The 23,423-nt window shown below is 38.8% G+C and overlaps 1 protein-coding gene across 2 annotated transcripts in view; it reads right to left on the minus strand.

Moving 5' to 3' along the window:
* The window catches only part of VPS13C (vacuolar protein sorting 13 homolog C), a 193,033-nt gene that overhangs the window by 107,921 nt on the left and 61,689 nt on the right, over positions 1 to 23,423 (minus strand). For both annotated transcript variants that reach the window (XM_075531422.1, XM_075531423.1), the window contains exons 14-22: positions 22,911 to 22,973; positions 16,399 to 16,531; positions 11,664 to 11,758; positions 9,266 to 9,408; positions 8,118 to 8,310; positions 6,695 to 6,809; positions 5,734 to 5,870; positions 4,034 to 4,157; positions 2,368 to 2,485 (exon numbers count right to left, since the gene is read on the minus strand). In XM_075531422.1, coding sequence (XP_075387537.1) covers positions 2,368 to 2,485; positions 4,034 to 4,157; positions 5,734 to 5,870; positions 6,695 to 6,809; positions 8,118 to 8,310; positions 9,266 to 9,408; positions 11,664 to 11,758; positions 16,399 to 16,531; positions 22,911 to 22,973 — 1,121 coding nt within the window. The remainder of the gene's footprint in view (positions 1 to 2,367; positions 2,486 to 4,033; positions 4,158 to 5,733; positions 5,871 to 6,694; positions 6,810 to 8,117; positions 8,311 to 9,265; positions 9,409 to 11,663; positions 11,759 to 16,398; positions 16,532 to 22,910; positions 22,974 to 23,423) is intronic.

Below are 23,423 nucleotides of genomic sequence, written 5' to 3' on the forward strand. Positions count from 1 at the left end.
ACACTCAACTTTCTGCAAAAGTCTCAGAAACGGAAAAGCACTGTAAAACTGAGTTGCTTTACTATTTCTGAAACATCATGTAAAATTTAAAGCATCACAAATAGAGAAACTGGATTAAGCATCCCGGCTAAAATAACTAAAAAACTGAACTTAATATGTGACACAACGATTTCGGAGACACAAGCTATCAGGCAACGAAGGACTGCTCGGAGATGGGAAATAAATGACGAGAACACTACAGTTCTCTCCGTTTGCTGTCGCAAGAGTGCCAGATTTTATGGGGTTCAGTACGTGCACAAGCACAAACTCCTACATTAGGAAAGAAGGATCTCAAATCATTGGCCTCCACTTCCATTTCAAAAACCAAGATAAAAAATGGCCAGTGAAACCAAATCTAGCAGGAAAAAGAATCAGTCATAAGCAGTAGAGTAAAAATAACAAAAATGTAACAGAACAAAGGGCATACATTATTAAGATCAAGAGTAAGAGAGGTAACATCATCACAAAATCTACACGTAATTTTTTAAAGTGTGGTAGTTCCATAATCTGGTGTCAATTTGAGAGGATTACGAGTAAAAGAGTGGAGTCTGGACTGTCAATCAACCAATGAGTCCGCTGTATGGGAATAGCCTCCTTCTGAGAATTCTGGGAACTCCTATATTTCCTCCTAGGTTCTTCTATCACCACTGGAGACTTTACACCCACTGGCCTGTGATCTTTCTGCATTCAGTGTCATTGCATGTGTTTTGGGAGTCTAGAGAGGACTTTATAGATTGGTATCAGACATATGGGCTAGTATCAAATGTATGGACTTGATCTGGACTGGGCTGGGATGTTTTCTCAATGTTCAACTGCTCTTGTATAGAAAACCTCTTCTCTATGCACACGTGAGTGTCTATGAATTTATTTCTCTAGTCTTACCCAGACTAACACAAAAATAAGGAAATTATATGAATGGCATTACACCAATAAACTCAACAACTGAGATACAAAATCTTCACTACCATAGAGTCAATTCCAACTCAGAGCAAGCCTACAGGAGGGAGTGTAACCGCCCCTGTGGGTTTCTGAGAGTGTAACTCTTTACAGAAGAAGAAAGCCTCATCTTTCTCCTACAGTGGCCAGTAGTTTTGAACTGCTGACCTTGTAGTTAGCAGCCCAATTTGTAATCTACTATGCTACCAGCGTTCCTCAACAACTAAAATAACATAGATCAAGTCCTCAAAAAGCACCAACTATGAAAGGTCATGGGGGGGGGATCATCTAAATAGCCCCATGTCTATTAAAGAAATTAATGTTTTACTTCAAAATTTTACCACATAGAAAATTCTAAGCACCACCCTACTTCAAAAATAAAAAGAAAGAGAACAGGAGAGCCAAATGACTGGTAAATTGTGCCAACTTTTTAAGAAAAAAAATACAAATTACACACAATGTCTTCCAGAAAACCCATTTCATGATGTCTGATAACAATGACCCTGACTCCAAAAATAGAAAAGTTGCCACCAAAATCCCTCATGGCTATAATTGCAAAATTTTAGCAACTAGAATCCAACAGTATTTTAAAACAACAATACATTATGGGCAAGTAGGATTAGTCCAGTTATGCAAGAGTGGTTTTATGTTCAACAGGTATAAGTTGTCATTGAGCTATTGATACATACATGAATGAATTCAAAATTAATCATAGTGAATGGAGGAAGTCCAAGAAAAAGAGTTCAAAGTGAATGATTGCATTTACCTAAAGTTATCGAAAACTCTAACTAATGTGTATTGCCATAAAGCAGAGCAGTGACATTCTGGGGCTACTGGGGAGGGCGTGGGCAGGTAAGGGGGCGAGGAAAGGGATACTAAGAGGGCACAAGAAACTCTGAGTGTCACCTTGCCTAAGGTGACACTCTCAAAAGAAGCACACAGATCTCAGAGCTGTCTGTCTAGGTTTGAAATTCAGTTTCTATATTTTATTCACTTAACAGATTTTTAAAAATTTGTATGTAGTTAGTGACCAAATTTTATTAACGACTTTGCTTTAGCGTTACTGAGGTTTAGCTTATCACATTTATTATTAATACCATCACTAACTTCTGCAGAATGTGTTAGTTCCAAATAATTCTGAAAGCTAACTAGCAATGTGTAATTTAAATACACATTTTCATAAAAATTTAACTCTAATAATTTTTATTTTTCCTACAGAAATCTATTTTGCTAACACAAAATCCAGTAACTACCACAGAAATACAAAGGACCTGGGAAAAGTTCATGGAAAAAGGGAATGAAAAGATAATGGGATTTTTATATAAACTTTTTAAAGTTCTCTTGGGTGTTTCACTTTATTTACTAATAGGTATAAAAAAATTCATACGTTACCTAGACATTCTACTGTCTTTTTCCACCATTGCCTTGGCCAACTCAACATGAATGTCCATAGGTTGTAATATATGCATAGTTGATGGATGCTGAAATCGACACTTTTTCCAGTTTTCCTCTTTAAAATTTTTTTAAAATATTAATTCATTGTTTTAATTATCCAATATCTTATAAAAAATTACTATTACTAGAAAATTATTAATAAGCTGACTCAATGAATATCCATTTTTACTTCTTTCAACATATAACAGCTTAATTTAATAAAGATTGACAAAGGATATAAAAATAATTTTAAATATTTATTTAGAGAATGCTCACATGATAACATCTTACATTTAAAAGCAAGCACTAAAGACCCCCAGGAATTATATTACCTAGTTCCAGAATTAGTGGTTACAGTGATACAAAGAAAGATAACTTTTAAGTTGTTGGGGGGGCTGGTGAACAGATGACAGTGGGAAAAAGAAGAGGTTTATGGGCTCCCAAGTGCAATCACATTAGCTTAGCACATCACTCCAAAGCAAAAATGGGCTGTATCAGCAAGGCCTTTATGACAAAAAATATGGGAATCATTTTCCCTCAAAAAAGGTCCCAAAAGCAGACTTCCCACTTCCCACCGGCTCATGGAGGCTTACAAACATCTCTATTCGTGGTAATGACTGAACTTCTTTTATCACTTTTAATTCGTAAATGCATACAAATAAAAATGATTTCCACCTACAAGGAATTATAAGACTATCTGTTGCCCTGAAGATTTTCAGCATGAGAACCCCTTATCGGGTCACTGTAAGTGAGAAATCACTCAATAGCACTGAGTTTGGACGTAAGTCTTAGATGTTGTATGCAAGCCTGGAGGTATATACTTAAATGTCAGTAACCTCATCACTCCTACAGGAGCCCTGCATCTCTCCTCTAGTCAAAAATGATGTCTGTCCTTTCCTCCGCTCACCTGCCACAAAAGGATAAACAATGTTTAGTAAATACTTGCTGCTCTAGAAACTGAAGCCTAGAAAACCAGCAATCTTTACTGCAACCGTAAAACTCACCAAAGCTTTTAGAAAGAAATCAATTACACTTAAAGGGGTTAAAGCTATATCTAAACTTCACTATCTATGAACGCTCGTGCAATACGACTGAAACAAAGTCTAGGCTACTACAGTGAAGTACTTAGAATAAAGGCAGCAAGGGAAAACATCATCAGGACATCCCCAAAGCACTGAATTATGGACACCAGAGAGGAGTTTGAGCCAATTTCAGGTTCTAGCGTGCATTCTAGGACGGTTTCTTAACCACATTACAAAACAGATTCAGGTGAAGTCAAGTATTCTAAGATAATGTATATATTCAAGGATAAGCCGACCCAAATATCAGCCGAGGCACCTAATTTTTTTTTGAGGCACCTAATTTTAACCACAAAAGCGGCATTAAAAAATACGCCAAAAAACTCAGCTTATACACGAGTATATACGGCAATTAAAAAAAATTGTTCTTCATTTGTAGCTGGCCAATGATTTCAATTGATAAGAGTTTCCATTTAGTTTACCTGATATCAAAAGAATATACATACAAAACAATTTCCAAGATGTATGTACATGCGCACATATGCATATAGTTACCCAAACCACTCAATATCATTTCGAGACCCAGGAGTGGAGCATCAGTTTACCTGCTCTTGCAAAGAGAAGTTGCACACTCTTTATTTCCACATCATACTTGTCATAGGCCTTATCCATTATTTCTTCCAGAGAAGAATTGGCCGTCTGCTGCACACTTCGATCTTTACTGTTGAGCTACAGAGAAATATTTCACTTTAATAGAAAAAATGCATACGCAAACATGTTTTATTTGTGTCCTCTTAAAGTGCAATGAAAACGAAAGCATTGCCCGTAAGTTTGTTGTGCTAAATTCTCTGGTATCATTTGAATATTTTATAGGCAGTATAATATCCCAGCATACATTCTGTATTTGCATCACAAATGCAGAGCATTTTCACTCACTGGGAGATCAGTTACTCAATAGTTTGCTACAACCCGTCTAGACATGCATCTCTTCTTAGACTCCGAAGTTATTATTACTACAGCTTGGCCACCCTGGAATAGCAATGTTTTGTGTCTTCCCCCAACGATTTCACTGGGATAACTGTTACTGATGTTCACGGAGGCCACAGCGTCAGTTCTGACTGTATGGAAACCTGCATGCAACAGAACAAAACACGGCCATCTCACAATCATTGCTGTTGGAGTCCATTGCTGCAGTCCTTCTTCTGTCCATTCTCTGTAAGTCTGCCTCTTTTTCCCTCTGTACTTTACCAAGCCGAAGTCTCTCTGCTGAGACTGGTTCCTCCTGACATGTCCAGAGTTATGGGAAACAATGGTGTCATGCTGGTTCTTAAGGAACACGTTGGCTATCCTTCATCCAGGACAGATTTCTACATTCTTCTGGAAATCCATGGTACAGTGATGGGCTATATTTGTCAGTAGCATGATTCAAAGGCATCAATTCTCTTCAGTCTTCCTTAATTATTGTACAGACTTCCCATTCATATGAGCCAAGTGAAAATGCCATGAAATGGGACAAGTGTACCTCAGGCCTCAAAATGACATCTTTAAACAAAGTATTTGCAGCAGATTTTATCAATGCAAATAGATCAAATTGTCAGTCATTCAAAGGCAAAAAGCTAAGAAGAAATCATCTGTACAGTGTTAGATCATGACTCATAACGACCCTATGCTCAACAGAACGAAATACTGTCTGGTCCAGCGCCATCCTCACAAGTACTGCTAAGCTTGAGCCCACGGTCGAAGCCACTATGTCAATCCATCTGTCTCATTGATGACCGTGCCTCTTCTGCAATGACCTTCTATTTTACCAAGGACGGTGTCCTTTTCCAGGGACAGATCCCTCTTGATCAAATATCCAAAGTACTTAAGAGGAAGTCTCACCATCCTCACTTCTAAGTAGTATTCCCCATGGACTTCTTCCAAAGCAGATCTGTTTGTCCATTCTTCTGACAGTGCTGGCATACTCTGTATTCTTGGACAAATCCACAATTCAAGGTCACCAAATCTTCTGTAGTCCTTAGTCACTGTCCAGCTTTCACATACACAGCAGGTGACCCAAAACACCAACCACAGCTTAGCTCTCAAGATGACATCTTTGTGTCCTTCACATTAAACAGGTATTTTGTGGCAGATTTGTTCAATGTGAATTCATTAAATATACTGCCATTCTAAAATAGACTTAGTGAAAGGCTAAGAAGAAATAAAGTCAAGTTTAAGTAAACTCTGAGAAAAAAATAGCGACCTCTCAGATATCTAACTATCGAACTAGACAGTGACAGGTAGATAGAAATAGGCTTCTACTTACCTGAAATGTACCAAAATCTAATATAAGAAGATTTGTGCTTTCATGGTAGAAGCCCGTCTGTGGAACTATTAGATACGAAGGTTTCAGATTTATCCTTAAGTCAAGAACTTTCCGAGTTTCAATTATATGTGTAAGTCCTAAAAGAAGGCAATGTAATAGTGAAAGATTAGAAGGCCAAGATGAAATATGTAACTAACGATGAGAATAAAAATGTAACCTAAAAACTATTATGGAGGACTCTCAGCTGTTCTCCCAGATTGGATTTTCACTCCAGCAGGAAGATGAGATGCCCGTGGTCCTTCAAGATCCTCTTTTGAGTAACAACCCTGTCATCGCACAGTACAGTCAACCCAACACAGCGGGGACTTTATCCTGAGATAGAAGAATTCACCGCCTTTGATTAAGTAACTGGATAAAGAAGGAGGCCACGTGACACTAAAGTATCTGTTTGTAAACCTACAGCCACACACTGCATGGCGATCAGCTTCTCAACATCTGATATGGAGAGATGCTTTCCAACTCAGACTCCCTCGGAGGCGCAGGCTTACTGAAGGGAAGGGCATGCAGAATCTCTGTGCCCCAGAAGAGCACTCTCTTCCTCACTCAGTCTGGCGGTATATGTGACTTTGAATAATCCACATGGACATGATAAAACAGCCCAAATCTTTGAATCGAAGAAAACAAGCAACCTGTAGTATCTTAAACACAGAGTTTACATCAGAAAAAACAACTTCTAGAGTCGAGTGCTGAGGAGTCTAGGTGATGCAATGGTTAAAGCACTCAGCTGCTAACCAAAAGTCAGCAATCTGAGCCCAGCAGTGGCTCCAGGGGAGAAAGATGTGGTGCCCTGTTTCCTCCGAGATGTAAAACCTTGGCAACCTTGTGGGGCTGCCCTGTGAGTCAGAATCAACTTGACAGCAATGGTTTGGTGGATGTTTATGAAGAGATTCTAATTCTTTACCTGTGGCTGTTCTCTCTCTAATTTCTTCCAGCTTCATCAATGTAGCTGATGTTATTTGCTCAAGATCTAATCCTTTGTTTGATTGAAAGAATTCAACAACTGCATTAATGGTTTTCTGTAAAGGAAAATTTTAAAATATAAGCAATATATGTAAAGCACGTATTGTACATTTTAAAGTTGCGCCTCAGCCCTAGACAACTGCAGCCCTGACCTGCATCTCCCTCGGGGCTGAGCGAGAACCTGGAGAAAGGGATAGCCCGAGCAAGAAAGGCAAAGGAGCGCCGGCCACCCCAGGGACCCGCAGCGTGTTCCCGTTGCATCTGGATGCTGGCGCAGCGGCCATTGCTTTCAGCTGCTGTGTTTAATTAGCCCAACGGGGAAACTCAATTTTCTACTATCACTGGATTCCCCTGAACTTTGAATTTCACACAGAGGATAAGAAGAAAACAGTTCAGCACCTTACCCATCTACAGACTTGATCTTTTTAAAAAAGTAAGAAAATACAATGAGTTCTATGTCTTTTATATACTAACCTCTGTCCATAGCCTGAACCCAAATTTATACTGTAAAAATAAGTCAGGGCTGGCAGGAACAGCAGGGCCCCTTCACAGGCTACCCGGTGAGAGGTGAACCATGCCTGGCTGTTGTCTAGCATGAGATGGGAGTTAAGAAAGCCTGAAGGTGAAGTCACAGATACAAAAGCTGAGTCCCTGTGCTCAATAACATCTAAAGGCTAATGTTTTTTCCTCACTAAAAGAAAAATTTTAATTATTTTAATTAATGCTAAAGTTCTTTTTAGATTGTGACTCTGGAAAAGAGTAGAAAGCTCGTCTTTCTCCCGGGTCCAGTAGCGCCTGGCGGGCTCAGACTGTGGACCGTGGGTGGTGGTGGTGTATTAGTTAGGAGTTGGGCTACGATCTGAATGACCTGTAGTTCAAAACCATGAGCAGCTCCGTAGGAGAAAGACGGCTTTCTACTCCCATATACCATTACGGTCCTGGAAAACCACGTGGGGTCACTATGAGTCAGCATTGACTCGATAGCAGTGCGTAAGTGTGAAGTTCTTTTAATTCAAAGTGGAAGAGAAAGAGAAAATAAACAGGAAGTGGGGCAGGAACTCAGTTTATGACTATTTGGGATGAGGACAATAAAAACTAGTATCTTTAGAGTAAAAAAGCTTTTGTTTGCTTTTTTCTTCGATTTAAAAATAGCATAGAAAATAAACTCAGAGAAAAATAAATTTTATAGCATATGAAAACTCCAAGTGATATGGTAAACACAAGTACGGATTTTGAAAGAAGAAAAATCTGTTTTAAACTGGCTGCTAAATAAACAAATCTATGAAAGAGGAACAGCGCTGAGAAGCATCTGTCTGAAATGGGAGACAGCTTAAAAAAAAGCAGCTATTTTCTAGTGTACTTACAGCATCATAGGTCACCTCCACAGGCTGAGACTGAACCACCAAAGTCTGGTCAGCAGGACTATGCTCTGGATTGGTTTCAAACTGGATTTGAAGCAAGGATGATGCAGCATCACCAATGGAAGTCACAAGTGATGGCACCGTATTTTGCTGTTTCAGACCTGTTATATACCAGAGCTCTAGTTTTGCTTCTACCCTACAACACAAGGGGAAAAAAGTATTTATAAAGAACCTCTGACATGTAATGAATTAAAATATAAATATTCAAAACTTTTAAAAACTAGAGCTATGCCCATTACTCAAGATTGTCAACCAAATACCGCAGCCTTGGATTCAATTATCTTCTCAGCTGTTTTTAATTTGTTGTGCCAATTCTAAAACATGGGACAGGCACGTTCTGAACACAGATGCAAGTGGCACCTTACAGCCCTGACACACCTTCCTACCACACTGACTTTTCCTAAGCCCTCACCATTGGCTCTTCCTAGTCTCTCAATAGCTACCTAAATACGCCTCAATTCTCTTAGCCCAAATCATGTCTGCCATAACTGAGCTTAGGCAGCGTGAACTATCAGACATTTAACTTTGCAGCACTGCTCATGTATGAGCTATCGTAGTATGCTACGTTGATGTTACTTTTCTAGCCTTCAACTCCTAGTGCCCACATGACAAGTAGAACTCTACAGAGTCTTTTCTAGGCTCTCACACATTGTCAGCTCTTTCTCCTGTGAAGCCACTGAACTGTCTTCAAACACAAACCTTTTGCTTAGCAGCCATGGTGCGACACCTGTTCTTGCTCAAATGTTTTACAGTTCTTGAAGTAACACTTTAAACAGTTACTTCCACCAACTGTGGTATAAGCTTCCTGAAGGCAGAAGTCGAGCACTCCATGGGAAAGGGGAATTGAAAGAAGGAATTTGGTCATGAACTTTTTAATGGCCCTTTGTGTGTGTGTCAATTTCAGAGTTATTGAGTCTAAAGATGAACCACGTCCAATAAAAATGTGTGACGGATGAAGAAAGGGAGCAAAGAGATGCTGAGTTTATCCTTTACCCGTGTTAGCCTTCCAAAACAAAACACTGCCTGGTAGACAGCTACGTAGACGCTGGCCTAAAATCATGACTAGAAATAGCAAGTTCTAAAATACTTACTTAAGGGCTTGTGCTCCTGGTCGCTGAGATACTTGCGTTCCTAAACCAATTATTTGAATTTTTAGTATTTCTGGAATGTTTTCTTTCTCTCTGATTGTAATAGATGTACTTACTAACTTTAGTGTCATTATATGGGCAACATACTAAACAGAAACAAAGGAAAAAATTGTTAGCGACAAATAATTAATACTCTCTTAAATAACAATTTCTTGTTTCTTAAATTGGTTGCATTATAAAGTGATCTATCAAATATGGTAGGTTTTAGATGAATATACTTAACATCAATAAAGAAGTTGAGAAATTTTTAAACGAAATTGTAGGTACAATGTGGCATTTACATATATTCAAATTAATTTCTCTTAAGTTTGAACATCAGTAGCAGTAAAACAGTAACAAAAAGTTTGAGGTATAAAGACTAAATTTTGGATTCATAAAAGCACACACTAAATAATTCAGATAAATTCTCTGGCTGAGGAGATAAAAATCTGGGAAAAATAGACAGACCATCTGCTTAATGATTCAGGGGCATTATCAAGATACTGGGGGAACATATTCCTGACTCAAATACTGCTGGATGAGGAATGAAGGAGGGCCAAAAATCAAGAAGAAAATCTTGGTGTTTGTGGATATGCTTTTCCTAGAGGCTATAAACTAGACTACCTGAATAGAAATTTGAGAATAGGTTCCACCTGGGGTAATGCATGAAAAACTCCCCTCTTTTTTGAGGGGATCCCAAAGGGCTACTACACCCAAGATGTAAAGGTAGAGTGGTAATAGGCAGACTCTCACGCTATGTATCTTAACTTTAAAATATCCACAACCCTTGAAGAGAAGATCAAGCTATGCCCAAATCCTTGTGACATGAACAACTCAAAAAAGAAAAGAAAAGACCCCTCTAAAAACTGAGATATCTGCCACATCAGAGGGAAAAATGTTATTTCCATATCCCTAAAAATTAAAAACTAGTGTTGGTAAAAGCAATGTCCACTCAATGCAGACACACACGGCAATATACATACAAATCACATTGATAAGCTAACAAGATAAGTTAGAACAAAAACTATAACAAAAATAGATTAAACATACATAAAAATCAGTATATTGGAAACAATAACAAAAGACCCAAACAGAAATTCTCGAACAAAAAAATGCAGCCTAAGAACACAATAAATAGATTTAACAATATATAGATTTCACAATAAAACAGAAACTATTAAAAAGAGACAGCAACCTGTAACATAGATAGATCATAGAAAATATCCAAATGAAGACTAATAGGTAAAGGACTTTGAAATGCAGAACAGACAATAAAAGACACACGAGCTATGGGAGTTGGGAGGGGTGGGATTCGACTGTGTACATTAGACTTCATCCCCATCTCACCAAAATAGGAAAATAGAATAAGCAAGGACAAAACTGAAGTAATAATGTCAGGCAATTTTTTCTAAAACTGATGAGATCTCTAAGAAACCAAAGCAAATCCACATGTTGGAATATTAAAGTAAAGCTATTGACAACCTAAAAGAGCAAAATTTCAAAAAAAAACCAAAAAAAAACCAGGTAACAAATAGAAATGGGTAGAAATTACCTGCAAAGAAATATGATAAAACTGATACCTGAATACAAAAATTAATAATAATGTAGGCCAAACAACAATGAATACTTTCAAATATCTGGGCCTATAATTAACTACCTAGGATTCACTATACTGAAAATAAAATGTCTTTTAAGAAAGAAGATAAAATTATTTTCTTTCTTTTTATCACAAAAGTAAAAATTGAAAATTTATAACAAGCAACCAACCACCAATGAAAATACTAAGGTGGCATGCTTCAGGTAGAAAGAAAAGAATGATGATGGTCAGAAATGCAGAAAAGGAGTCAAGTGACTGGAGCATTTAATAATGTTAAAACTACTATTCTCCCAAAGTAATTTACACATAAATATGATCTATACCAAAAATTTTTTTTTAATTTGAAAATACTAATGATTCTAACAGATGATGCAAATGTAAGGATCTGAAATAACCAAAACACAACTGCAATAATCAAGCTGGGGTGCTGAAGTACAAATGCACAATTCAATGAAACACACAGAAAATCAAGAAAGGCACCCAAACATTTATTGATTTCAACAAAAGGGTCTTACGGTAAGAAATGATTTTTTTTAAAAAAAAACAAGAGTCAGAAAAAAGTGGCAGTCATAAGGAAAAAATAAATAAACGAAAGGCCATTAAAAATAAAAATTGTAATTCGTAAGATAAGACCAAAATTTGATAATAGTTTATTAAGTGAACTTAATAAACTCTTTTCAGAACTTTTTTTAATTAGTTACTTAAAATCAATAACTTACATATACCAATTCAAGGTAACCTAATAAAATGAAGGAGAGTAATTACCTGCTTGGGCAAGGTTAGGTTGTGAGTGCTCTCACTGTAACCAATCGCAGTGAAGAGCTTGGCTTTTTCCTCTGGGGTCATCAGGTCATCAAAAGCTATAAAAAAAAGACTAAATATTTTCAGAACTCAATTGCTTCAGTTTAAAAGATTCCATCTGAAACTCAAACCAATTTAATGGGTATGATAGCTACAAATGCTAAAGAACAAGTACTGTAGTTATACACGACTTTGCTTACATCAAACAAACCCTATTTGCTTGCTTAGGTCAAATAACAGGTAAAGAAACCTCATATACGGATTTTAGATAAGTGGAGAGCAAATGCCTTGAGAATGATTGGGGCAGGGAATGTATGGATGTGCTTTATACAATTGATGTATGTATATGTATGGATTGTGTTAAGAGTTGTATGAGTCCCTAATAAAATGTAAAAAAAGAAAAGAGGAGAAAAAAATGATTAGGGCAAAGACTGTACAGATGTGCTTTATACAATTGATGTATGTATATGTATGAACTGTGATAAGAATTGTATGAGCCCCAATAAATTGTTAAAAAAAAAAGGGGGGGATTTTAGAATCCCTAAGCATTTAAAAAATGTGTCAGGCAGAAGCTGGAGTTAGCAGGGCAGACGGGCTGGGAGACAGAATGGGTAAACACATTCCAAGGACACTACAAGAGGCCAGACCTGTTCCCCGACTCCTCCTCCCCTTCAGTGGCCTTCAGGCCCAGGTGCAGAAGACTAACCATTACAGTTAACTTTGAACTCTGTTTTATCTCCAGACCTGCAGATAACAAAGTTACAGTGGAAAATTCCCCAGCTACTCCCTCCCCCAGACCCAGGCTATAAAACTCTCCACCTCTCCTCTGGACAGTGTGACTTAGCAGGGGCCCCAACTGGGGACCTATGAACCTCACCCAGGAGCTCAGGATTCTGTGTCCCTTTCTCTGCTTTCCCTTCCCACCTGGGAGCTCTGAAAAAAACCTCTGAAACTATTTTCTAACTTTGCTTTCTTTCACCAAATCAACCTCACATTTGGCGCCAAAACCCAAGAGTAAAAAGTATCTTGACATGGCCCTGCCCACCCTTGGGCGAGTGCGATACCCCTCTCTCCTCCATCCCCCTTCCCTCAGCTGCCATCTGCCACATCTACGAGTGGGTACCTGACAGTACCTAACTAAATTTTATTTCTGCTCTTTCAGCCACTATCCCTTGCTGCTGGGTTCTGTAAAGACTCTGTTCATTCATTTTGTGGGCCCACGGCAGACCCACAGACAAAGGACAGCACTTGGGGAAGCCTGAGTCTCTCTGCTCCTTTTCTGGGGGAGCTTGGAAGCCAGGCTCTCCCCTGCCCCCATTCTGGAGGCACAGTTGGATACGGGGGTGCTGATTGTCTGGCTCCGTCTTTTCCAAGAACCCTACAGCTTGGGGAAAAAATTCCAAGCCAGACTCCCCCATACCTGCAGGTTGCCTCCTGACTAATATCTCAACCCTTAGCTTAACACCAGACCTCTGACCCCAATAAGGCTGCCTCCATATCCTGGGTGCCCTTTACCACTACCTCCACTCCCTTAACTCCCTTAACTCCCATCCACCCCTCCGCCAATCCCCCCACCCTGTCAGTCATCATACCCGTTCACACCAACCCATCCTCTGCCACCCACAGGAAGTTGCAGGTACCAAAGGTCTCGTCCACATCCATGTTCCCTTCTCTCTCACTGACCTGTCCTAAATTGGAAAGCGCTTTGGTTCCTTTTCCAATGATTCCACCACCTACATCAAAGAGTTTCAATATTTGTCTCAAGCCTATGATTTATCCTGGCAGGATATTTTTGTAGTCCTTTCATCCACTCTCACCTCAGATGAAAGAGAGCGTGTTTTTACCGCTGCCCAACAGCATGCACACAGGGTCATCTCACTGACCCCAACATGCCTTGTAGGTACCAAGGCAGTCCCAAGGCAGGAACCAGGCTGGAGCTACCAAACCAATACCCAAGTAGGCCAGGATGGCTTGCTTGGCCCGCTGAGATAAAATGCTCTTGTGTGTCTTGGCTGGTCTCCAGGCAATTTCTCACAAAGAAGTTAATTTTGATAAGCTCAGGGAAATTGCTCAAAGGTCAGATGAAAATCCAGGAGCATTTTTAATTCACCTGACTGAAGCCCTTACCCAATACACCCACCTAGACCCAACCTCACCAACAGGGGCCACTGTCCTTGCCATGCATTTCACTACTCAATCATCTTCAGACATTAGAAAAAAGTTTTAAAAGGCTGAAGACGGCCCTCAGACTCTTGTCCAAGACCTGGTAAATATGGTCTTTAAAGTCTTTAATACCAGAGGGGAGCAGTCAGAGGCATACAGGTAGTCCTGAAACCACCAGAAGGCAAACTTACATGCCCAGGCCTTGATTGCAGCCTAAGGCCCTTGGCAACCAAGAAGACCTCGGCATCCTTCTCCTTCTCCGGCCCAGGAAACAACAGCTTCAAACCAGCCCCAGAAGTCTGCTTCAAGTGTGGTCAGCAAGGTCACTGGGCCAAGCGCTGCCCAAACCTCATCCACCCAACAAACCTTGTCTGGCATATGGTCAATGGAGCCACTGGAGAAGTGACTGGCCTTCAGTGCCCAGCCGTGGAAGGCCAGTCCCTCCAAGCCCTGATCCACCGTTGACGCTACTGGGCCTAGTCCTACTGCTGAGGACTGAGGGAGCCAGGACTCAACGACCCCAATAACCCTCGCTGAGCCCTGGGGTAGCAATCAAGGTAGTGGGTAAGGTTTTGTCCTTTCTGGTCGACACAGGGACTACCTTCTCAGTCTTGCCTTCCTTCTCTGGTCCTTTACACCCTTCCTAAGGTCTCTGTCTTGGGAATCGACAGCTTTCCATCTCACCCATTGTCCAAGGGGCCCCTTACATGTCGGAAATATGAAGGGCATTAAGCTGAAGACTCCCCGGTAACACAGGGAAACAACAGAAGAGACACAGCTGCCTACAGAGGAAGTAAATCAGACTCAGCCACAGAGTGTCTCTTACTTCACAGATCAGAATGCAGATGGCTTTTCTCTGCATGGAATTTGCAGACATAATTTAACTGCTAATAGTAAAATGTTCTCCTATCCTGGACAATTATTTTGGTGCAACAGAACTTTAACTAAATGTGTACATTCCTCCACAACAGGACCTTGTTTTCCAGTCACCATAGTTCCCAGTTTACCCCATATGGTCAGTCTGAGTAAGCATGGTTACTCTCTGTCCAAAGATTAAAGAGAGCTATATTCCTTCCTATAATGGTAGATATAAACCTGGCCTCTTCAATTGCAGCATCTAGAATGGCTGGAGGCGCACTCCTCCACTCCATCATCTCAGCACAAGATTTCAAAGACTGACTGCAGACTGATTTGGAGTCTACCAGTCTTCACAGCCTCCTTGGTCTCGTTGCAATGCCAGATCACCTCACTGATCCCAATTGCCCTACAAAACAGATGGGTCTTGGATCTTCTAACTGATGAAAAAGAGGGTACCTGCCTTTTCCTTAGGGAAGAGAATTCTTATTACATCAATGTATCTGGGCTGGTGGACCAGGACACAGAAAAACTGACCTACAGTGCCCCCTAGCAGCAAGAAGCAAACAGACTGAATACCAAACCGCTTATCACCAAATTGCCGAATATCAGGCCTAAGTGAGGACCTTGCAGTCATGGAAGGATAAATTACTCCCAGTTTGGCTGGCTGCAATCTCCCTTGGCCACCTGGTTGTTACCACTATTAGGGCCACTAACCCTTATCTCTCTATTTTTTCTCTTAGCTCCGTGTTTTCTCAGATTTATCCAGCAGCACATACAAGAACTGTCCAGGGTTACAGTAAACCAACTACTACTTCATCCGAACACCTCTTAGCCACTGGATCCCCCTCTTTTGCCTGATCCAGCCTCTAAACCTACAGTGCCCCCTACCAGCATGAAGCAAACAGACAACATACAACAGCCCTTATCACCAAGACACCAGAATGTCTGACCAAAACGTGAGTTAGCAGGGCAGGCAGGCTAGGAGATAATGCTGGTAAAAACACTCCATGGACACACAAGAGGTCAATACCCCTCCATCCTTTGATGGCCTTTAGGCCCAGATGCAAAGGGCTAACTGTACAGATAACTTTGAACACACTGTTGCTTAGCTTCCAGACCTGCAGACAAGAAAGTTATAGTGGAAAATTCCCCAGCTACTTCCTTCCCCCAGACTTGGGCTATAAAACTCTCCACCTCTCCCCTGGACTGTGTGACTTCACAGGGCCCCATGTGGGGGTCCATGCACATCACCCGGGAGCTCAGGATGTTACCATCCCTTTCTCTGCTCTCCCCTCCCTCCCCAGAGCTCTGAAATAAACCCTTCAAACTGTTTTCTGCCTTTCTTTCTTTCGTTCTTTCTTTCACCAAATAAACCTCAGAGTAAGTACAAGTGTAATTAAATATGCACATAACAGATGACATTCCTTATGCTAAAAACTGAGATATTATTTTTAATCAAATGTTCATTTCAGTTAGATAAATACAGAAATATTCCTGTCTAATGAGTTTCCTGAAGAAATAGTTAAAGCTGCTGACTTCATACTTCATTTAGGTACCACCCTTAATTATATAATACATATAAATTATACTTCAAATATTATAAAATCCAATTACATCAACAAAATATAACATATATGTTTTTTCTTGTGTACATCAAATAATGTGACTTGGAACTTACTTTCAGGAATCAAAGAGTCTTCTTCATCTTTTTTCTTAGATTCCTTCTTACCCCAAAACCCACTAAACCAGCCTCCACGTTTCTCGCCCGTGTCAGTAGATTTTTTCCTTAATTTTTGCCCAGATCGAATCACCTAAAAAATATTTTAAATTTTAAATTAAAAATAAATGGCAAAATAAATAAAAGGCTTTTTCATATTTAAGTGTAGTAAGGGAAGGAAAAATATGTTTTGTCACAATAATATCAGACTACAAATAGTTAAGAAAAGTCAATTCTTTCTTAAATAAAGAGTCTTCCTGGTTTGGTTAATTCAGTCCCAATTGCACCTTACTGCCAACAATTCAACCCCACTGATGCCATTAGGATGAGCCCATAGTATCAGCAGCAAAACACTCAAGGTTTCAAATGAAATTTCTCTAAGCAATGTGTACTCCTAATTTTTAGGTTTAGAGGACATGAGAATTTAAGGATTATAAAACAATAAGTCCCCAGAAAAGAAAATGCTTCCATAACCCGCAGAAAGCATCAGTTTTAAAATCCTATTTGAGAAGTCATCTATAGGTCTGGTTTACTAACTAGAGACATAGGTGAGAAGTGGGGAGAGAACATATAAATAAAAACACACAGTGCTTAGTTTGATTTTCCACCACCTTTTCTCCTTGCCCATTTTTGGGTCATATTTGGATGACAAAAATTACAAACAGAAAAAAGAAATGCAAAGCAAATAAAGAGGTACTTTAGACTCTACATTCCAATTCTCTGAACAAATAAAATTTTTAAATGTTAGATTTATTTTATTTGCTTTATTTAGAATTATTTTTAATATTTAAATTTAATTGGTTGTGAACCAGTTAAAGTTAAGTTTAAGTTTGGAGACCTCTTTGTATAACACAAAATATATAATAATCCAAAAGAAAATAGTTGAATTCTATATTAAAGAGACAGATCTGATTAATTAAATAGGACAGTTTAACGTATAGTTTAATAAGCTCTAACAATTAGATATTAAGTAAATTAAAAGGAATAAATTTACATTTGCACACAAATCTACAGGACCTCAGATTTACCCAGTTTACCAAGCTTAACAAACGCTCCCTTTTCAACTGTCAGAAGTATACTTACTGGATTAAAAAAAATAAATGATACCTTAGTTTTTACAACATATGAAACAACGTAAGTTGTTTATCCCCTTAGTATTAGGAGATTGGTGTGTTTTTTTTATTTTTCATAAGAAAGACAAGGTTTTAGCCATAATCAAGACTCTAGAAATTGATAGAATCCCAAGCTGTTGATGCCATGGAAGCACTCACTTGTCTATGCCAGAAACTTTGGACACAACTAATTGGCCAATTAACTGAAAGAGATTCACATTTGTTCTCATTTCAAAGGTGGTTCAAAAGGATGCTCAAATTATAAAACAAAATCATTAGTATCATATACAAAAAAAATTTTGCTGAAGCTCATTCCAACAAGAGTTGCATGCAACAAGTTGCTCCCAGAAGTTCAAGCCGGTTTCAGAAGAGGACATGGAACAAGGAATTATTATGCTGATGTCAGATGGATCTTGGCTCAAAGCAGAAAATACCAGAAATATGTTTACTTGTGCTTTATTGACTGTGTCAAGACATGCAACTGTGTGGATCATAATGAACCATGGATAACCTTGAGAAGAATGGGAACTCCAGAACGATTCAGTGTGCTCATAAGGAATTTATACAGAGATCAAGAGGCAACTTTGCAAATGGAAAAGGAAATATTACATGGCTTAAAATCAGGAAAAGTGTTGGACATGGCTTTATCCTCTCACTATACTTATTTAATCTGTATCTGGAGTAAAAATGACTTGTATGAAGAAGAATGTGGCATCAGGATTGGAGGAAGGCTTAATTACAACCTACAATACGCAGATGGGACAACCTTGTTTCCTAAAAGTGAGAAGGATTCGACACATACGTTGATGAAAATTAAGGATTGCATCAAAGGCAATACAACAACGAGGAATGACTGAAACCCAGATGAAGGCTGAACATGACAGTGGGACAAGAGGAAAGTATAAGGAATAGAGGAAAGAACTAGGAGATAAAAGGCATTTATAGAGGTCTAAATACAGGCATGTACATATGTAAATATACTTATATAGTTTGACTGGGGAATATATCTATGTACATATATTTATAAGTTTAGTAATTAAGATAGCAGATGAATATTGGGCCTCTACTAAAGTACTCCCTTAACACAAGAACACTTTGTTCTATTAACCTGGCATTCCATGGTACTCACCTTCCCGACAAAATCACTAAAGACAAAAGGTGTGCATAAGCAAATGTGATGAAGGAAGCTGATGGTGCCCGGCTATCAGAACATATAGCATCTGGGGTCCTAAAGGCTTGAAGTTAAACAAGCAGCCATGTAGCTGAAAAGCAGCAAAGTCCACATTGAAGAAGCACACCAGCCTGTGTGATCATGAGGTGTCAATAGGATCAGGTATCAGGCATCAAAGACCCAAAACAAAAACATCAAATCATTGTGAATGAGGGGGAGTGTGGAATGGAGACCCAAACCCCATCTGTAAAGCAATTAGACATCCCCTTACAGAAGGGTTGCAGGGAGCAGAGGAGCCAGTGAGGGTGCAGTAATGCACTGATTAAACATACAACTTTCCACTGGTTCTTTAATGCTTCCTCACCCCCATGATCATGATCCCAATTTGACCTTACAAATATGGCTGGACCAGAGCATGTACACTGGTACAGATAAGAACTGAAAACATAAGGAATCCAGGACAGATAAACCCCTCAGGACCAATATTGAGAGTGGCCCTAACAGGAGGGTAAGGAGAATGTGGGGGGAGAAAAGGGGAACTGATCACAATGATCTACATATAACCCCCTCCCAGGGGGATGGACAACAGAAAAGTGGATGAAGGGAGACATCAGTCAGTGTAAGACATGACAAAATAATTATAATTTAAATGATCAAGGGTTCATGAGGGAGGGAGGGAGGGGCAAAGAGGGGGTAGAAGGGAGGGAAGGAGAAAATGAGAAGCTGATACCAAGGGCTCAAATAGAGAGAAAATGTTTTGAAAATGATGATGGCAACAAATGTACAAATGTGCTTGACAAAAAGGATGTATATATGGATTGTGATAAGAGTTGTATGAGCTCCCAATAAAATGATTAAAAAAGAAAAGAAAATCAAGGATTGCAGCCTTCAGTATGAATTACAACTCAATATAAAGACCAAGATGCTCACAACTGGACTAATGGGATAAATAGAGAAAAGACTGAAGTTTTCAATGAGTTCATCTTGCTTGGATCCATAATCAATGCTCATAGAAGTAGCAGTCAGCATCACCAAAAGACACTGAGCCCATAGATGTTGCAAGGAGACAAGGACCTTCCCTAAGTCACCACTATGAACTCAGACTTCTAACAAATTTCTATCTGTTGAAGTCGTCAACTTGTGGTACTTCTGCTGTCGCAGAACTAGCTGACTAAAAGGACAGAGTTCAGAGGGTGAGGAAGAAAGGAGGAAGGAAGCAGGAAACAGGGAGGGAGTGCACTAAGATGAAACAAAGTGTGCATGGGCTGTTGCATGTCAAATGTTACATTTGATGATCAAAATCTATAAACCTTCATCCAATTCATAATATGTTTTTAAAAAACACAGATGTGACCAGTTTGTGTGTTAAAACAAAGATACTAGTACTTTCCAGAGGACTTAACATTGGTCAGAATACAATCTAAAATTACTTGACATGAGGGGGAACTTTGTCCTATTTTCCAATGAAAAAGAACCTATAGATGCCAACCACAGCATAATCAATATGTTGGAAAATCACATGGCCATTATAATTAAGTTACATGACATAAAGGGAAACACGTGTGAAATAAATGCAGAGATTGGAATTTTCAGCAGGGCTATGGAAACTTAAGTGGAATTTTAGATCCAAAGGGGGAAACAGTATCTGAAATAAGAACTCACTGAATGGGATCAAAATGAAGCAAAGATAGTGCAAAGAGCTATCCAACCTGCAGAACCAAAGGAAAACGATAGGGGGAGGGTTTGGAGGGGGAGGAGGGAGACAGAGAGCATCGAGGAACCTAAAGCATAATACAAAAAGGCTACATATTTGTGTGTGTAAAACATAGGTATAGGAAAGATACAGACATATCATTGAATCCAAGGAAATGGAAGTCAAAATAATATTTGAAGAAAATGACTGAAAATGACTCAAGTTGGGTAATTTTAATGGGCATTTCTCAGCTCTGCTTCAGCTCAGTTAACCAATCAGGCACATTTGCCACAAACGATCGCTCCCTCTCTTTGACATGATTTCTTTGCCTGGCCTTGAAAGTGATGACTCATACAGAGTCCAAACTGTATGACAATGAAACAAAAGTATGGCAACCACTTTTTGGTCAGTTTTGCTGGTGCCTTCTCATCTACAGAGTGGAATGCTCTAGGTTTTTGTACTCTTGCTGTCTAGCTATTTCTTCTCCTTAGGTCATCTCAGTCAATCTCAAAGTTTTAAATGCCATCTATAGGTTGATATATCCTAAATCTATATATTCACCAAAGACATATTTGCTGAACTCCACATTCATATACCCACTCACCTGATACACATCTCCATTTGAAGAGCTAAAATGTAATGTGTCTCAAATTACACACCCGACCATTTCGCATCCCACAGTGCTTGCTCCTCTAGTCTTCACTATCTCCTTTGATGCCAAATCCATCATCCCATTCCTTAGGCTGAAATCGTTAAATTCATCTGATTTGTATTACAATCTCTACATCTAATCATCAGAAAATATTGGCTCACTCGTCAAATGTGTCCAAAATCTAACACTTTGTAATCAAATCACTGCAATCAACCTCAGTCAAGCTTCCAACACTCCCCTCAATTACTGCAATAGCATCTTATCTGGTCTGTTTTCATCCCTGTTCATTGCTCTGTAAACTGTTTTCAAAATAGCAGGCACAGATAATTTTAAAACTAAAAATAAAAACTATTTTAAAAATTGGTTCTAATCAACCTGTACTCAAAATCTGCCCATCTCAATACCTGGCATCTTTGTCAATTTCATCAAGTCCCCCTCCCATTCCTCTACTATCTTGTTCCATTAGCCATCACTGTACCACTTCTCTCACCACTCCCGTTGGCTCCCAGGAGGAGCCACAAATTCTTCCTCCCAAAACCTTTTAAATGTACTGTTTCTTCTACCTACTACATTCTGCCCTCGGATATCTCCCTAGCTAACTCCATCTCCTTCCGCAGGTCTGTGTTAAAATGGTATATTCTTAGTAAAACTTCCCTGATCACCACCCTACTAAAAATTGCAATCTTCATTATCATCACCAACTAGCCCCAATAACCTCCCGATTCCTTCCTACTTTACTCTTATTTGTAAGTTTGTTTATGACCCTTCTCTCCTGCTAAACAGATTTCTCTGTTCTGCTCATTCACATATTTTCGATGTAAACAATGATAATGAGAGGGAAGATGAGGAAGGAGGGAGTTGAGCAAAAAGGAAAACAAATCAATTACTTAGTAATTACTGTTCAGGTAGTCTAAGAGCTTTACATGGTTTATCGTTTACTCCTCACAGCATCCAGATGAAGTAGGTACTATTAATTAATCTCATTGTATAAATGGGTAAACTATTTAAATAGCCAACCCATGGCCACATAATTAACAAGAGATTAGATCCACACTATCTGACCCTTAAATCCACACAATTAAACATTATGCTAGCAAATAGGCACCAAGGAGTACCTGCTTAATATATTAATAAATGCATACATATATTTTATCCATTTAAAAATATGCATATGTGTGTATGAAACTCTGTGGCTAAGAAAGGACTAAAGGCTATATAGCAATTTAGTATGAGTAGTTATGCTCAGAATGTACGATTGGGGCAGTTTCTATTCTTCAGCTGAACAATATTTTCCAATTTTCCTACAATAAGATGCATCACACTTGTGATACATTTTTTCAACTATTCAAAACATGTTAACAAAATAACAGAAGGGACATGGAGCACAATGTGCAAGGTACCAAGTGAGATAAAATAAGCAGTTATAAAGTATTCTAAACAGATTGATTCCAATTTTGAAAAGAGAGGAGGAGAAAGAGAGGGAGGGAAGAAAACAAATGAAGAGACAGCATTTTAAAAAAGAAGAAAAGCACATAAACATGCACATATGCATGGGGGGAAGCTATCCTACAATCTTATCAGTTCATTTCAGAGGTGCTAGAATTACTAATGACTATCATTGACTTTCTTTAACGGGGATTTCCTTTTTGTTTGTTTGTTTTTAATCCCCCTCACATTAGTGGCTTTGGGCCAAAATTCCATTTTGTTTTCTCTGAATTAAGCAATAAATATGGAACCTCTATTCTCACTTGAGAAAATCTCAGCAATCCCCCAAGTTATGACACTTGAATTCTTGATCTGTGGTATTGGCATTTGAAATACAAAATCAGCAGTCAAAAATATTACCTCAACTTGTATTTGTTGCCTTGCTAAAATTATGTTAAAAACATCAAGGGTCTTCTCCAAGTCCTATAAAACAGAGAGAAAATTTTAAACAAGGAAAATAACAATGGAATGGAAAACAATGTTTATTCTATACTCTCCTATTTATTTAGTCCATTAAGAGTGCAATATAAATTTGAACATTAAATTTTGAAGTTTTCAGTTTTTAAAATAAGGGGAAGTAATAGGTTTTCAAGGAAGTAAACGCTCTTTAACTACAGCATATAAGTAAGAATCTTTCCACAAGATTATGATCACTCACGTGATACATATATATGTTCATATTTTGAAAAGGAGACTTGTTTTCGGTACTATCTGTACAGTTAACACTTTGGACCCTCCGTCTTATAAGTATTTCACAACCATGGTATTATTAAAGCAACCACTATAAATATCACAGGATGTAAGCATGCAAATTTCTGCAAATCATAAGAAGGCTAGAGAAACAAATTGATCTAAGGAATTTACATGAAAGTG

This window comes from Tenrec ecaudatus, chromosome 14 (genome assembly GCF_050624435.1).
Source record: "Tenrec ecaudatus isolate mTenEca1 chromosome 14, mTenEca1.hap1, whole genome shotgun sequence".
NCBI classification, from domain to species: domain Eukaryota; kingdom Metazoa; phylum Chordata; class Mammalia; order Afrosoricida; family Tenrecidae; genus Tenrec; species Tenrec ecaudatus.